The 17817-nt window shown below is 37.9% G+C and overlaps 2 protein-coding genes across 3 annotated transcripts; one reads left to right on the top strand and one right to left on the bottom strand.

The window, feature by feature from the left end:
• The first annotated feature begins 949 nt into the window (after window positions 1–949).
• On the top strand, window positions 950–3047 carry LOC110669335 (uncharacterized). Its single transcript, XM_021830966.2, has 3 exons — window positions 950–1130; window positions 2454–2561; window positions 2695–3047. Exons 1-3 carry the CDS (start codon window positions 1065–1067, stop codon window positions 2914–2916), a joined length of 396 nt encoding a protein of 131 aa, XP_021686658.1. The 5' UTR covers window positions 950–1064; the 3' UTR covers window positions 2917–3047.
• Window positions 3048–3779: 732 nt separating this feature from the next.
• On the bottom strand, window positions 3780–6727 carry LOC110669336 (uncharacterized). 2 transcript variants are annotated; one of them, XM_058135651.1, is made up of 2 exons: window positions 6397–6727; window positions 3780–4086 (listed from the first exon to the last, which is right to left on the bottom strand). In XM_058135651.1, exons 1-2 carry the CDS (start codon window positions 6555–6557, stop codon window positions 3840–3842), a joined length of 408 nt encoding a protein of 135 aa, XP_057991634.1. In that variant the 5' UTR covers window positions 6558–6727; the 3' UTR covers window positions 3780–3839. The 2 variants fall into 2 exon arrangements, with proteins under 2 accessions (XP_057991634.1, XP_021686659.1); XM_021830967.2 differs by having other exon boundaries at window positions 6421–6697.
• Between the last annotated feature and the right edge of the window lie 11090 nt (window positions 6728–17817).

Genomic DNA, 17817 nt, shown 5'->3' with positions numbered 1-17817 from the left:
ATTTTAGATATTATTAGAAAAAAATTATTTTGTTATTTTTATATTTATATGATCAAAATTTATTAAATTTAATTTAAAAATACTTTTTAATTAATATAACGATAATTTTAACAACAATGCTAAATATATCATACAATATATATTTTTTAATATGAGTAGAGAGAGATTATATTTAGTTTATTTATTTATCTATTTATTAAAATTTAAATTTAATTTTTTATAATTTTAAAACATTAAGAAAATTGTGGTGATTATCGATCTTTGACCCTAATTTATAAAGCCTGATCCAAAATAATCAGAGTTAATATTTAAATACTAAATATAATGGGCTTTGAATTGTGAATTTTTTTTTACAAAGAAAAGACACTCAACGATAAAATGGATCGTTGTTAAAATCATAATAATTTTAATAGAGTTCATTTTTTATATAAGTCACTCATACAGATATACACTCACTCCTCCGACCAACGTGAGAGCTCAAAGGCTCGGCTCATGAGACACGCCTACCAAGTAGCGGGACCTCAAATCACAGCCACCCAAATAACACTCCTCACTTGTTTTCACTCACAAGGTTCCATTAATTTTTACAAAGAAAAAACAGCAAATGGCTTAGAGGTGAGAAATTATCGCTATTAAAATCATGATAATTTTAATAAAGTCTATTTTCTCATATAAGTCACTCATATATCTACTCATTTAATTGATATAGGAACCGAATGCTCTAATTGTGATGATTACGTTTAATTTTAATGGTCTCAGAAAAATAATTTTATTTTTTATCTTAAATTATTAATTTTTAAATGTATCCTTATATAATATGTATCAAAAATTAAAAATTAATTGATTTTAAGAATTATTTAGTGGCATAATTTATTTAATTTTAATAAAATAAGGAGTATTATTTTATATGGATTCGGGTTGGGTTGCCTGTTTCCCTTGGAATCTACCAATTACTCCTCACGTGTCATAAGGGGCGTGCTAAGACGCGCTCCTTCTCCTCAACAAAAGCGTAACAGGAAGACGGAAAGAAGCAGAGAGAGGGAAAAAATTTCAGTTGATGCAAAATGGCAGAAGAAGGCACCAAAGCGGATGCGCAGCTTTTTCAACTCCTTTCCAATCTCCTCCAGCAAGTGGGTTTGATTTCAATTTCGGTTTCACAATGCTCTTCTTGCTTCAATTTCATTAGTTATTGTTATTTTTCTCGTAATGGATGGTTGATTTGGGAGTTGGAATCGGCTTCATTTAATCATATGGGTAACATAAAAATGGCGTCTTTTTGTTGATTTCACGATGTTTATGATCGGGGTATCATCGAGTTGTTTTTGTGGTTGGGGTTGATTGAAACTCAAACAGCCTGTCTTTAGTTTGTTTATATGTTCTTGTCAATTCAATTTCGTTTCACCTTTTGGATTTAGGAATTGTTTGGCAATGATCCTGGGTTCATTTAGGACCTTTTTGCAAATATGATTCCGTTTTATTTTGTATCCGAGCTGTTAACTATGAGTAATGTATAATTGTGAATGCTTTTTGAAAGAAATGTCTTTACACAAAATAAAAAGGCAATTTTTATTTGTTTAATTGTGGGAATTATTGGAAAATAATGTTCCTACCGCTCGAATACAGTTTCTCTCAACACCGCTTATATCTGAAGCACCTCTAGCAGCTTTTTCCAACTGAATTGCAAGCTTTTGGAAATGTTGTCCTATTGCCTAAACTAAACCAAGTCATTACACCAGACCCAGGATGTTATCTGAGTTCCTAATTTACATTGTGGCTGGCAAAGAGGACTTGTGGGTTCTTTAATGGGAGAGTAGATGATATGGCTTGATGAAACTTTGATGAGTTGATAGAAAAACTTGTCAATTATTTCAATTTATTGAGTTGGGAAATAGCTGAAGAAGCTTGCAGAGCTAGATTAAGATTGCATGATTTCAATGGAAATATTTTTTATATATAGATTGTGTTTGTTTTGACAACTATAGATTGTGTTTGTTAATAATCAGTTTGCTTATGTGCTTTGGCCCCTTGGATATTCGTGACGCTGACGGCATTTAAATTGTTTAATATAATAACTAGCTGCATTTGTTATGGAAACTAGTTTGAATGTACCTTGAGCATGGCGTGAGGTCCTTTTCTTGGGGAAGATATGAAGGATGCAAACTTGTTTTCATGATTAAGGACAATAATGCTGGATGTTATCTCTTTTTTTCTAATTTGGTTGGAGGGAGGAAGGTGGTTAAGATGGGGGAGAGGAGGGACTCAAACTTGGGACCTTATCCAATTGAGAGGTGCACCCACAACAAAGCTAAACTTGTGCCTTTGAAATTAAGGGTTAAGAGGGCTCCACTATCTCTTGAGTTGCAAATAATTGCTGCTTGTATGCATACATGATAATGTGAATCTTTGATCTTCTCTATCTGTTCATTTTTGTGAACTTTTCTTCATCATTGTAGGTGGAGGCACTAACCAATCAAGAAGAAGTTGAATTGCGATCCAAAATTGAAGCACTGGGATTAGAGGTTACCAAAGTTCCTTCAAAGTCGACAAAGAATCTTGATGAGGTAGATTAAAGTCCTACTTAAACTTGTTTTAAATGTTACGAGATTCTTTCATTTTCTCCTTTATATCCGCTGTTGGGATAAACATTGTCTCTTGTAGAGTCAGCTTATTATATCTGTTCATTTTAACCGACAGCTGGAAATCGCAAGAGAGTTGGATAAATTATCAGCAAAATTGGATGATGTAGATGAAATGATTTCCTCAGCCATGAATGCAGATCCACAGGTACAGTCACTCTTGAGTGGCACTGCTGATGTATGGATGCCAGTTATTACAGCTACTGCTGAAGAGAGACGTAATTTTACAGCAGCACTTGGAGATGATGCTACTGAAGAAAAGGGGAAAACTTCAATTTAATTGCCGCTTGTCTGCTCTCACAGAATATAATCTTTCTTATAACCTAATGTGTTTGCCATATCTTCCTAAACATTGAGATCATTATTTTTTTTTCCAATATTTTTCATATATTCCATTTTTCTTGTCCTTCACCTTATCCTTCTCATTTAATGATAACATATGCATTTCTTAGCTAATTTGGTATAATTTAGATTCATTCAACGGTAGGCATGTTAGCTCAGTGGGTACAATCTTATTTCTCAAACAAAATGTCTCTCTTTGGCATGATTTCGGACATCATGAATTTCAATTCACATAATACTTGAATACTCTATAAAATTAATAATTCAATTCAAGGTTTAGGATTGATTCTACAACTTAAATTTTGATTTAATAATTCAATTAATAAAAAAATCATTTTTATGAAAAAATATTAAAGCTTTGACTCAAATGATTTATAATTTTGTATGTATAGTGACTCAGTAAATTCATTGAATCAAATATTCGACATGGTCGTAATCAAGTCATTTGAGAGAGCTTGCATGTATGCAAATTTAACAACGGTACGAGTGAAATTATACTATCATAAAAGCTCTTCCTGATTCCATGATGGCTGGAATGAAGGATGAAATGATTAGTTGATTTGAATGAAGGCTGGAATGAGCAATGGGATAATCATTGTCCAGAAGTGGCGGCTCCATCCTCTCTACTCAGCAGAACCTTAAATTACATTGTAGTCCAAGAATGGGTCAGTCTCAAAAATTTACCAAATCCCATTTTTATCATTGTAATGCCAATTTTGCTGTCATCTTCTGCTATAATTTTCTTATTTTACTTCTCCTTTCATTAGATTTCAATCAAAGAAGTTAAGAAGGTGAAAATAGTTGTGTCCATCTAAGCACATAAACTACCATTTCAACGTTGAGCAAAACAAATACAGCAGCCTAACTTGAAGGAGGCGCCTTAACAATTAGTCCAAACAACCACATTATAATAGATCCAAACACCCAGAATATGATGAACAAAACAAGGAATCCTGCCAGAATAGTAAGGAATGGAGGGCCTTGGGCAGCATTACTTTTGTTCCCATCTGATTTATCTTGAATGGAATCGCCACTAGAAGGATTAGATTTTGATGCAAATGCAGCAAATAATCTCCTCTTTACTTGCAAAGTTATAGCATTCTGGAACCTGCATGAAGAAAAAATGATTTAAAACCATTGCCAAAGAAGAGAAACTCAAGTACCATTATTTAGCACCATAGAAGTATCACGCTAGTTAGTCCAAACAAGCATGTGTATGGTTGTGCATGAGCACATATACATATAACAATAGCAAACCACTTTCTCATTCCAATGACCACCTATAAAGCAAACATGACTTCAAGCAAGTCATACCAATTTATGAATAACACCTACATGTTTTCAATGGTACGAGCTCAGGCACGTAAAGCTAAGCTATCAGACTAACAAGTTGAATATAAACTTGAGGAATTTATTGGGTGAACAAGTCCGACAATCTAAAGCAAACATCTTAGATCATCATTGAAGCACATTTGCAAATTTACACAAAATAAACTTCAAGATGAAATAAAGGAACCACCAATAACTAAAACTTTAGAAATGTAAGATTCCTTATAACCACAATCAAATGTTTGATCCACCTTAAAAGTGAGTCAAGTGAGATTTATTTTCCAATTATATCATGTAATGCTGGTAAGTATGCTTGAAGACAGCCTCTAAACCAGGAAAATAGGTATTTTCTACATTGTGTCTTTCTAACTTTACGCTTAACAGATATTGGATTACTTACTACGTAACACTTAATACATTCAGAGGATTGTTTAATATAATCACATAAAATTTATATCACCAACTACTAACAACTGTAACCTAATAATCAGCTTAACAAACAGGTAGCAATAGTCTCAACTCTCAAGTTCTAACTATCCACGACCAAATTGTGCCTAACCAGCTCAACCAAAGGAGAATTTGGATCTGAAACTGCAAATTTACTTTTGGTCAGGTTCACTGACAGTTAGTTCATTTACTTTAATGTAAATTTATATGATCAAAACTAAGGTCCTTAAATTATTGGGAACAGTAAAAAATTTCTGATTTGTATTTCACAAAAAAAAAAAAGGTGTAAGAGTCCCGAAATCAATACCCTAACAATGCATATCATGGATCAGTGGCCATCTTGGGTTTGGATATCCAAAAATTCTAAATACATACAAGCCATTTATCCATCCATGCCTCAAAATCTAGAATTATATACCATTTCACATTGTCAAGTGCAGTGCAACAAACAGAATTCATGTAAATTTTGTAGATCCTGCAATTTAAACCCAAGATTTGCCCTCATCTCCTTTAAAATATATATATATATATATATATATATATATTAAAGGATATGCCTCACCCTCCCTTCCTTTACCTTGTATTTAGATGGGAGAATTTAAAATATGAAATTTGAATTTGATAAAAGTATATGTTTTATACATTTGATTAGAAACATGAATATATATTAGGCTCATAAACATTGCGAGAATCATATTTGAGTATGGATTTGAAAGTCCAAATTCCTACTTTCAAATATTGGGTATCCAAACATGGCATTAAATTTTTTAAAGGATTGCCCCCTTCCAACTTATTGCTACTGACAATCAATTAGACATATATCATTGATGTGAAGTCCAATTGTGAGTTTTCAAATATGATTAGTGATCTCGCTAAAAAAAAAAGATCAAAACAAATAAGTATATTTTGTATCCTTTAATTTACAAGTTTATACCTTTGGCTGTCGTCTTATTAGTTGCAATTGCATCTGTTAAAAGGACATTTTCTGTTATAAACAATTTTGAATAATTGGTTACATAATAGAATTAGAGATCAACAGATAGTAGATTGGTTGATCACATACATTGAAAATGATATTTTTCATAAGATTGACAATGAAACTATTATTAAAGCATGAAAAGTCGCAAAGGACAACTGTAATTTTATTTTTTCTAATTCAAAAAATATTAAGAGTTTGCCCCCCTTGACTTAAAATCAAGCCTTCGCCCTGCCATAGTCATTAACATCTTGTGTTAACAGTCAATTTGTGAGAGCCGCACGATCTTATTATGAAACAAATCATAGCTAGTCGCTAACTTAAACTATCTAGTATGACGACGTATTAATACAAAAATGCAATCACAGCTGATGAAACAACGACCAATGAGGGTGCATTCACAGATTAATCAACAAATGATATCAGTTTATGCTGGCCCGTAAATGAAATGGCAGGCAATGATTCCCCCTTTCTATTGTCAAAAAGTGACATAAAAAGAAAAAACCTAATTCCATGAAAATGCCAACACAGCACACCCAGATTCATTTTCACTACCATTAATGACTGAAGAAAGTGACTTTCTACTTAAACAACTCAGACCCACAAGCATAAACAAAAATCAGAAACAGGTTGGAAATGTATAGCATCAGTAGTAGGCATGACAACCTGATTGAAGTGGAGAATAAGCACCTGGAATTGAAAGGGGGTTGAGTGAGTTTGAGGACGGTGGTGATGGAGGGGATTTCAGCTCTTGCAGTTGGACGATGAAACCGTTGAATCAATTGGGAAGGTCGAGCAGAAGCAGCGCAGAGAGAAGCCATTTTCATTCTCGTTTTCGATACAAGCGACAAATGGCAAAGCTATGATTTTTTAATAAATTATTAAAATATAGTTGTTTTTTAAATATATAATATTTTATTAATAAAACCAACAAAAACTTGTTCATTTCACACTCAAAGTTAATAAATCTCTTTCATAGACTTAATTTAAAATTTAAAATGTAAAAAATAAAATATTATATAATAAATTCCAAAGCCTAATCTAATAAATGAGATTAGAATATAAAATAGTTATTTTAGCAAAAAGAGAATAAGCAATTTTATTAACTTGTTTTTGAATCTAAGTTAAAATTTAATCAGAATGAATAAAAAAAAATTTAAGTGAATTAAATATATAAAACGTTTGTAGTGAAAATGTAATTTATAACACTATAACTCAGTGAATCAATGATAAATCTTATATAAATTTAATTTAGATGTTTAAGAAAATGTTATAATGTTATCGTTCAAGTTTTGAAAATGCATTTAAACGTGTTCACAATCTCAAATATATATATATATATATATCTTATTACTTCATTTAATAACAAAACCTTTGATCTTAGAAATATTTGTTATTCATGCTTCGTATAATTCTCTTACCAATTTATTAGATTAAAAATTTTGGTTTGTGAGAATAATGAAAAGACGACAAAATACATCAAATGCCACAACGAAATGCCTTGCCCTTGACCAGCAAGATTCGATTTTGATTAAATCAAATCATTAATCAATTCTCGAAAAAAAATCATTAATCAATTTTTTACGGAGTGTTTGATTTATCTGTTGAGTGTAGTTGATAGTTGATGGACACCCAAACAGATAAATTATAGTGTTTGACAAACTTAAAAAAATAGAGTTGATAGCTGATGGATAACTGATATGATACACATCAGCTGTTTATACCAGCTCTAATTTTAGGGCTGTTTCTCATCAACTGATAGCTGATTTGATTTTATTTTTTATTTTGACTATATTATCTTTTTTATTTAACTTAAAAATTAATATTATTAATGTTTTTATTTTTTATTTGTAATTTTAACATTTTAATTAACATATTTTAACTTTATTAAAATATTTTTTATTAATAACATAAAATATAAAATATTTATTTATATCTAAAAACTTAAAATTAGTTATAAATTTTTCTATTAACAATAATAATTATTTTATTATTTTATTTATATTTTTAAAATTATTTAATTATCTTAAAAAATAATTATTTTCTTATTTTAATAATAAAATAAATGATATAATATAATAGATTAATAATTATATATTTATTTAAATAATATAATATATTAATTTAATAATTATATATTTAATTTAATAATAAAATAAATAATATAATGTAATAAATTTATAATTTTATATTTATTTAAAAATTAAATAAATTATGTGATATATACCCTTATTAGTCATTTCACATATCAATAGTAACAGTTAAATATGATTTTACCAAACACTTAACATAAAAACAGCTATTATCAGCTATCAGTTATTATCAGCTAACAATAATAGCTATAATCAGCTATCAGTTATTATCAGCTAACAATAACAGCTATAATCAGCTATCAGTTATTATCAGCTAACAATAACAGCTATAGCTATCAATTGTATACAACAGTTAAATCAAATAAGTCATACCTCGTTAAAAGAAAACGACGTTGAACCCGTCCAATCAAATGAGTATTTTTCAAAAAAAAAATTAAAAAATCAACCGTTTTTTTTTTTTCCAAAGATATAAGGAATCAATTCATGGCCTTAAGGAGGCAATTTGTGTAGTACAAAATGATATTGAAAAGTAGGATTACATCGAAAGGATGAATTATGAAGAAATTGTTGAGCCGGACAATGGGTTGCTGAATTAGCATCTCTTCTGATAAAAACAAAAGAGCAATCCTGAAATTATTTGGAGATTTGAGAGATATCAAAGATCACAGCTTGAATGGAAAGAGGATTCAAAGCACCCTTAAGAGAATTGATAACTGTCTCCGAGTCGCCTTGGATAAGCACTCTGGAAATTCCCATTTTCTGTGCAAGAATGACAGCTTCTCGACAGGCAATGTAACACCCCAAAATTTTAAATTTTATGAGCATTTTTGGTATTTTAATTTTATTTAAATTTTAGGAATTTTTTTGAGATTTTTCGGATTTTAAAAATCGGGTTCGATTTTCCGAAAATATAAACTTTAATGATTTTTAAAAATTAATTTAAAGACCACGTGGCAAAACTAAAAATATATTTGGAGTCTATGTATTTTTTTGAGTTTTTTGGAATTTTTGGACCTCGTTTTCGTTCCCGAGACAGAGTAAAAATTCAAAATTTTGTATTTCGAATTAAACCGACCGAATCGAACCGGACCGGATCGGACCGGTCTTCTTCCCTTTTTCTTCCTCCCGCGCGCGACGTTCCCTCTCCCTTTTCTCTCTCTTTTCTCTCTCCTCCCCTCCTGCCACGGCGCCGCCTCCTGCGTCCCCACCTCGCCGGCGCCTCCCGTATCCCAGTGACGGCCGCCGCCAAACGGCGGAACGCAGCGAACGCCCTCCCTGCGCACGGGCGTTTCGGATTCTCTGGCCAAAATCTGGCCGATCCGGCCACCAATTGGACCGGGTCTTGTGTCTAAAATCATCTACTCGGCGAGAGCTTTCCATAGACACCAAGAACGCCGAAATCCATTGAGCGGTTTGTCCAATTTTTGCTCGGGAAGTTTTTAGCCCATTTCGACTTTTGGGCTAGATTTCTCGAAAACCGTGAATCCCACGAAAACCGAGGCTACCAAAGACGCTCCGCTCGTCGAGAGATTCGCAGCGATATAAATTTTGAATTTTTCCGACATCGTTGTTCGGTGGGTCCCACGAACTTCGCAGGTTTTTCCGAGCATTAAATGAGCTTAGAAAATTCTGAAAAATTTATGTACTAACCCCATGTTATGGGCCGTGTAGGTATCCTCAATTCGGAAGTTCGGCGATTGACCAGTGCTGTGAAATTCCGGCATGCACTACATCGGAAAAGTCTCCGAATTGGACCGAGGTTTTGGCTAGCCCCATTGTCGACGTCGAGCGCGTTCAAGTCGGAATAGGCAAAGGTAAACTCGAACCTTGCTTTTTCGTAATTTTCTACTGCTTAAATAGGATTAAAAATCCATAAAATATTCGTGGTAGCTTAGAAAATTATGATTCTTTTTGCAATAGCTTAGTAATATTGCTAAGGACCGCGGGGCAAAGTTTTAGAATTTTTAGAGCTTATTTGGGCAGTTTTTGCAAAAATGGTCAATTATAAGGACTAAATTGAAATATTACATACTATGATGGATGACTGATTTGATGGGCCCAGGAGGGGCTATGTGATGTGATTGAGTTGTGGATATATGGATTGTGAGTATAGAAGTGTATTTTGAGCCCTTTTGCAGGTTGGGTAGGTCCTAGGTATAGGGGAGACTCTGCCGGATTTTCGGCACGACTTAGGACGTATTGGTCTTTTTCTTTGTTTGTATTGAGTCAAATTTATTAAATGATTGTAATAAAAATTGTCAGGTGAGCCGGGATAGCCTTCTTCCTCCGCCCAGCCGCCACAGTGATTGTCGTCAAGTCTGTGAGTAGAATATTAATTTTAATTGTAATTTCGATATTATTATATGTTCAAGCATGCCCATGCATCACTTATATGCATATATTTATGTAGTTAAACTCTAGGCACGATTTATGTTGCATTCATAACTGTTGATGTGCCATGGATGTTGTTGTGGTAATTTGAAGTAGTGTGCGTGCGTTGGCGTGCGTGTGATGTGGTGTGGACTATGGATAGGACGGGGTAGTCACGGCTTGAGTAATTCACTGGGACCCGATCCTTCGAGGGGTAGTCACGGCTTGAGTAATTCGCTGGGACCCTCGATTTGGTTATTAAGTGGAAGTCCGAGCTTGAGTAATTCACGGCACGAGTTGGATTTAAGAGAGTGTATAGGGATCGGCTCCCATATGTTATGATTGATACTACAGGATGTGAGTGCTCCAAATTACCTTTTGATGTTATGATGTGAAAATGTTGTTGATGTTGCATTTCACTCTCAGGTGCATTAGTTTTAGATAGTTATAGGGATTATGGTTAAAATTGATATTTTACTCTCTGAGTCGAACGCTCACTCTGTTCAAAAATTTTTACAGCCACGGAGGATATTTTTGAGGTTAACTGCTTTCTCCCTCGCAGTCAATTATTACCGTTGTATAAACTTGTTAAATCTTAGAATTTCCGCATGTGTTAGAAATGTTTATTTGATTTGGGTCTGTAAACTAAATTATTATTTTGGGACCTGTAAACTTAATATGCTATGCATGTTTGATGGATTGGATGAGGGAGCTGAGCTCCCATTTATTATTATGTTGATGAGTATGTGGAGGGTGAGCTGAGCTCCCCAATTGACTATATATTGTGTTTACAGGTCGGGTGAGTCGAAAACTCCCCGTTGATAAGTCCATTTTATGGCCGGACTCTGTCCGTTTGTTTTCTTGAAATTGGGCCCAAATGGGCCTTAGAGTTGGGTTAATGAACAGTTAGGCTTACTACGAGCCTCAGGGGCTTTAGGCTGGCCCAGGTCCTAGTGCCTGTCCGGCCCATAGGTCGGGTCGTGACAAATGTGGTATCAGAGCTTAGGCTCCAGATTCTTAGGGAATGTTGTCTAAAGTGTTGGGAAAAGTCTAATAGGAGTCACATGCGGAAAAATAGGGTCCATATTCGTCTTGCATTGTCATCTTTGCTTCTAGTTTCTGCTTTATATATTGTGTGTAAATATGAGTCTATAGAGCTGTGTAATGTGCGCTTAAATTTTGTGGGCTAATCTTGCTGAATTTCGGAAAATGCGTAGAAGCGGGAGAGCCGCCTTGCACGAGAACAGATGTGCTGACGAGGTGTCGGACAGATGAGGCGCCGCCGAAGAGGCGGGTAGGAGGCCTAGAGTCGCTCAAGTAGAAGAGCGACTACCCACGGTCAGAAACAGTCTTTCATGGCACAGGTCCCATGGACCCCATGGCGGCTACTCTAGGTGATGCAGAGAACCATCGACATGATGGCGCGAGATATGGTCCACCCTCCACAGCAGCAGATCCACCGCACTAAGAGGGGAACCTTATAAGCAGATCATAAATTTTAAGAAGTTGGTGCACGATACTTATGATGTGTCGACGATGCATATCGGTTTTGGATTCTCGCAGACGGCAGAACATAATTACTGATTGGTGATAGAAGGCGATAGAGTGTGTGCGGATGTCATGGGGCCTATGCCTAGACAATGGATGAATGACTACGTGTTACCCCGGATGGAGGGTTCGATATGGGCTCAGTTTGTAGAACTTTTCATCAATCGGTTTGTGCCAGAAAGCTTCAGAGATCAGAAACAGTGGGCCTTTGAGGCCCTAAGACAGAATGGCAGTGCAGAGATGAATATGCTCTGCATTTCGAATTGAGCAAATATGCCCCTACAGCAGCTACTGAAACTATGAAGGTGAAGAGGTTCCTAAAGGGGCTTGACAGAGGTATGCGAACTGGCCATGATGTCGGATCGATCTTTTGATGTGGTGGTTGATCGAGCGCATGATTGAGATTAGCTATGCTGTGGATGACAGCGAAAGAGCAAAGCGAAACAGAGCAGAGGGTTCTTCAGGTGTTCCCCAAATGGGTACTCCGGATAGTGGTGGCCAGAGTAATTACAGAGGAAAAAGTAGGAACAAGAAGAGTGGTTTTAGACACAAACCTCGAGGATTCAAACTAGGGTACGGATCCAAGGTGGTCACGAGCCAGATACAAAGCCTGGTCCAGTTCAGATCCTCCTTGGCACCTTGTGCACAAGTGTGGAAGAGGACATTCAACCTTGTTTGATGGGATCAGAGTATGCTTCAGTGTGGCCAACCGGTCACTTTGCTAGGGAATGCCCGTGTTAGTGAGCCACGGATGGGGTCACAGGTTCTGCAAATGTTCCTCGCCATTGTATCCAGTGCTTCCAACATGGCAGTGCCGTACAACAGGCCGAGGACAAGGGGGACGTGGATTTGGAGGCGGTCAGAGGTAGAAGTCGTGATCGTGGTTACGCCACTCGGGTAGGGGTCAAGCTCGAGTTTTCACCCCGACCCACCAGATGCTCAAGCTTCAAATGCGCTTGTGGCGGTGTATTCTTCCAGTCTGCTCTATGAAGCTCGTGTTTTGATAGATCCGGGTGCTACGCACTCATTTGTCTCCCCTGTGCTTGCCATGAGGTTGGGTAGAAACCCTACAACTTTAGAGTGCCATTTGTCAATAGCTACCCCACTTAGTGATAACATAGATGTAGATATGGCTTTTTCGGGTAGCCCAGTGGTAGTGGATGGAAAGATCCTCCTAGCAGACTTGGTTCCTCTACCAGTAATGGACTTTGATGTAATTTTGGGGATGGATTGGTTGGCAACTCACTATGCCACTTTAGACTGCAGGAACAAAAAGGTGTATTTCCACATACCTGGTGTGGAAGAGTTTAGCTTTGATGGTGACAGGAGCGTGGCTCCATATAATTTGGTGTCAACAATTAGTGCTAGAAAAATGTTGAGGCGTGGATGCCAAGGGTATTTGGCATTGGTGAGAGATACATCTGTAGAAGGTGTCAGCATGGAAAATGTTCCTGTTGTCAGAGAATTTATGGATGTCTTCCCAGATGAGCTTCCAGGGTTACCACCAGGAAGGGAAATAGAGTTTTGCATTGATGTTGTGCCGGGTACAAACCCCATATCGATGCCACCTTACAGGATGGCACCAGCAGAATTGAAAGAGCTGAAGGAGCAACTACAGGAGCTTTTGGACAAGGGTTTTATACGTCCGAGCACTTCACCTTGGGGCGCTCCTGTTCTATTTGTGAGAAAGAAGGATGGGTCATTGAGGTTGTGTATCGACTACAGACAGCTGAACAAGGTGACTGTGAAGAACAAGTATCCACTTCCTCGGATCGATGACCTGTTTGATCAGCTCCAAGGGGCTAGATTCTTTTCCAAGATAGACCTGCGATCAGGCTACCATCAGTTGAGAATCAGGGATGAGGACGTGTCCAAAACGGCTTTCAGGACAAGATATGGTCATTATGAGTTCTTGGTGATGTCTTTTGGACTCACTAATGCACCAGCAGCCTTCATGGACTTGATGAACAGGGTGTTCAAGCCATTTTTGGACCGTTTTGTCATCGTATTCATAGATGACATTCTGGTATACTCTCGGACCGAGGAAGAACACGTGTGGCACTTGAGGATGGTGTTGCAGACTTTGAGGGAGCACCAGCTATATGCCAAATTTTCAAAATGTGAATTTTGGCTAGAAAGCATCTCATTCTTGGGACACGTGGTTTCTAGTGACGGCATTCAAGTGGATCCCAAGAAAATTGAAGCTGTAACTGATTGGCTTAGGCCTACAATCAACGAGGTGCGAAGTTTTACGGGTTTAGCACTACTACAGCGTTTTGTGCAAGACTTCTCCGGATAAGCGGCTCCTACTAAGTTGACCAGAAGAATGTTCCATTCATTTGGACAGATGATCGTGAGGAGAGCTTCCGAAGCTTAAGGAGTGTCTAACCACCGCCTGTGTTGACACTACCCGTGAGTGGTGAAGGATACACTGTATTGTGACGCCTCGAGTTGGCCTAGGGTGTGTTTTGATGCGAATGGAAAGGTAGTGGCTTATGCTTCAAAGGCAATGAAGAGGCATGAGCAGAACTACCCCACCCATGATTTGGAAATGGCGGCTGTAGTCTTTGCACTAAAAATCTGGAGACACTACCTGTATGGTGAAGTGTGCGAGATATACACCGACCATAAGAGTTTGAAGTATATCTTCCAGCAGAGGGATTTAAACTTGAGACAGAGGAGATGGATGGAGCTTCTGAAAGACTATGATTGCACCATCCAGTACCATCCTGGGAAGGCCAATGTTGTAGCAGATGCCTTGAGCAGAAAATCTTCTGGCAGTTTGGCGCACATTTCAGTAGAGAAGAGACCATTGATTCAGGAGGTACATGAGTTGATGGATCAAGGTTTAATCCTAGATCTTTCAGATAAGGGGGTATTGTTGGCTCACTTTTCAGTGAGGCCAGACTTGAGAGATAGAGTTAGAGTTTCCCAGCACAGAGACCAACAATTGATGAAGATTATAGAGAGAGTACAGCAAGGTGAAGGTGGTGAGTTTGGATTTGCCAATGATGGCGCCCTAGTACAAGGTTCTAGGATATGTGTGCCCGATGTGGACAACCTCAGGAACGAAATCATGCGAGAGGCACACTATACACTGTACAGTGTCCACCCAGGTTCCACCAAGATGTACCATGATGTGAAAGATAGCTACTGGTGGAATGGCATGAAGAGAGACATAGCAGACTTTGTGTCCAAGTGCTTGACTTGTCAGAATGTGAAGTTTGAGCACCAGAGACCATCAGGGAAGCTGCAAGAGCTCCCTATCCCAGAATGGAAGTGGGAAATGATCACTATGGATTTTGTGACTGGGTTGCCTCATACCACGTGAGGATATGATTCGATATGGGTAATTGTAGACCGTCTAACCAAATCAGCTCACTTCTTGCCTGTGAAGACTACATATTCTGTGGCACAGTATGCCCGGCTCTACATTCGAGAAATAGTCAAATTGCATGGAGTTCCGGCTTCCATAATATCTGACAGAGGGCCCCAGTTCACTTCTCGGTTTTGGAGAAAGTTGCAGGAGGCACTTGGCACACAGTTGAACTTCAGTACGGCTTTCCACCCTCAGACAGACGGACAGTCCGAAAGGACAATCCAAACACTGGAAGACATGCTTTGCATGAGTGTCTTGGATTTTGGAGGTCAATGGGATGAGCAGCTAGCTTTGGTGGAGTTTGCCTACAACAAAAGTTATCACTCCAGCATAGGGATGGCACCCTATGAGGCATTATATGGAAGAAAGTGTAGGTCTCCTCTGTGTTGGACAGAAATGGGGGAAGCGAAGGTGCATGATGTAGACCTAGTGCAGTACACTTCAGAGGTAGTTCCTTTAATCAGAGAACGATCAAAACTTTCAAGAGGCGGAGGAGTTATGCGGACATCGACGGAGGATGTGGAGTTTGCGATGGCGACTATGTATTCTGAAGGTTTCTCCAATGAAGGAGTCATGAGATTTGGAAAGAAGGGCAAGTTGGCACCTCGGTATATCGGACCTTTTGAGGTTCTTGATAGAGTTGGAGCGATTGCCTACCGGTTGAGCTACCACCCAACCTCTCTCACGTTCATCCCGTGTTTCACATCTCCATGCTCAGGAAATACATTCCCGATCCTTCTCATGTACTGCAGCCGGATGTGATAGAGCTAAAAGAGAACTTGACATTTGAGGAGCAGCCTGTAGCCATAGTGGACTACCAAGTAAGACAGTGAGATCCAAAGCAGATCCCTATGGTTAAGGTTTTGTGGAGGAGTCGATCGGTGGAAGAGTGCACTGGGAGTCGAGCGGGACATGCGTAGCAAGTACCCTTATCTGTTCAATGTATAATCATGTGCTTTATTCTGCCTTGTGTAAAATTCGAGGACGAATTTTCTGTAAGGGGGGAAGAATGTAACACCCCAAAATTTTAAAATTTATGACCATTTTTGGTATTTTAATTTTATTTAAATTTTAGGAATTTTTTTGAGATTTTTCGGATATTGGTAACAGAATATTGGTAACGTCTATCAGTCAACTGTAATTCTGTTCCTGCCTGTCTGCAGGAATCCAAAAACCGATATGCATCGTCTGACACATCATAAGTACCAGGCACCAACTTCTTAAAATTTATGATCTGTTTATAAGGTTCCCCTCTTGGTGCGGTGGACTGCTGCTGCTGTGGAGGGTGGACCATATACTGCGCCATCATGTCGATGGTTCTCTGCAGACTAGCTAGAGTAGCTGCCATGGGGTCCATGGAACCCTGTGCCATGAAAGACTGTTCTTGAACTGTGGGTAGCTGCTCTTCTACTTGAGCAGCTCTAGGCCTCCTACCCCGCCTCCTCGGGGCAGGCGTCTCATCTGTCTTGACACCTCGTCGGCACATCCGGTTACAGTGCGATGGCGGCTCTCACCTTCTACGCATTTTCCTGAAATTCAGCAGCATTAGCCCACAAAATTTAAAACTGCACATTACACAGCTCTATAGACTCATATTTACACACAATATATAAAGCAGAAACTAGAAGCAAAGATGACAATGCAAGACGAATATGGACCCTATTTTTCCGCATGTGACTCCTATTAGACTTTTCCCAACACTTTAGACAACATTCCCTAAGAATCTGGAGCCTAAGCTCGATACCACATTTGTCACGACCGACCTATGGGCCGGCACTAGGACACAGGCCACCTAAAGCCCCAGGGCCCGTAGTAAGCCTAACTGCTCATTAACCCAACTCTAAGGCCCATTTGGGCCCAATTTCAAGAAAACAAGCGGACAGAGTTCGCCATAAAATGGACTTACCAACGGGAGTTTTCGACTCACCCGACTGTAAACACAATATATAGTCAATTGGGAGCTCGGCTCACCCTCCACATACTCATCAACATAATAATAAATGGGAGCTCAGCTCCCTCATCCAATCCATCAAACATGCATAGCATATTAAGTTTACAGGTCCCAAAATAATAATTTAGTTTACAGACCCAAATCAAATAAACATTTCTAACACATGCGAAAATTCTAAGATTTAACAAGTTTATACAAACAGTAATAATTGACCTGCGAGGGAGAAAGCAGGTTAACCTCAAAAAATATCCTCTGTGGCTGTAAAAATTTTTGAAGCAGAGTGAGCGTTCGACTCGGAGAGTAAAATATCAATTTTAACCATAATCCCTATAACTATCTAAAACTAATGCAACCTGAAGATTGAAAATCAACATCAACAACATTTTCACATCATAACATCAAAAAGGTAATTTTGGGCACTCACACACCCTGTAGTATCAATCATAACATATGGGAGCTGATCCCCTATACAGCTCTCTTAAATCCAACCTGGTGCCAGCGAATTACTCAAGCTCGGACTTCCACTTAATAACCAAATCGAGGGTCCCAACGAATTACTCAAGCCATGACTACCCCTCGAAGGATCGGGTCCCAATTACTCAAGCCGTGACTACCGTCCTATCCATAGTCCACACCACATTACACGCACGCCAACGCACGCACACTGCTTCAAATTACCACAACAACATCCATGGCACATCAACAGTTATGAATGCAACATAAATCGTGCCTAGAGTTTAACTACA

The sequence above is a fragment of the Hevea brasiliensis genome, chromosome 14, assembly GCF_030052815.1.
Source record: "Hevea brasiliensis isolate MT/VB/25A 57/8 chromosome 14, ASM3005281v1, whole genome shotgun sequence".
NCBI classification, from domain to species: Eukaryota; Viridiplantae; Streptophyta; class Magnoliopsida; order Malpighiales; family Euphorbiaceae; genus Hevea; species Hevea brasiliensis.
The sequence above is the reverse complement of the archived record's forward strand: the minus strand, read 5'-3'. Positions and strand labels throughout refer to the sequence as shown.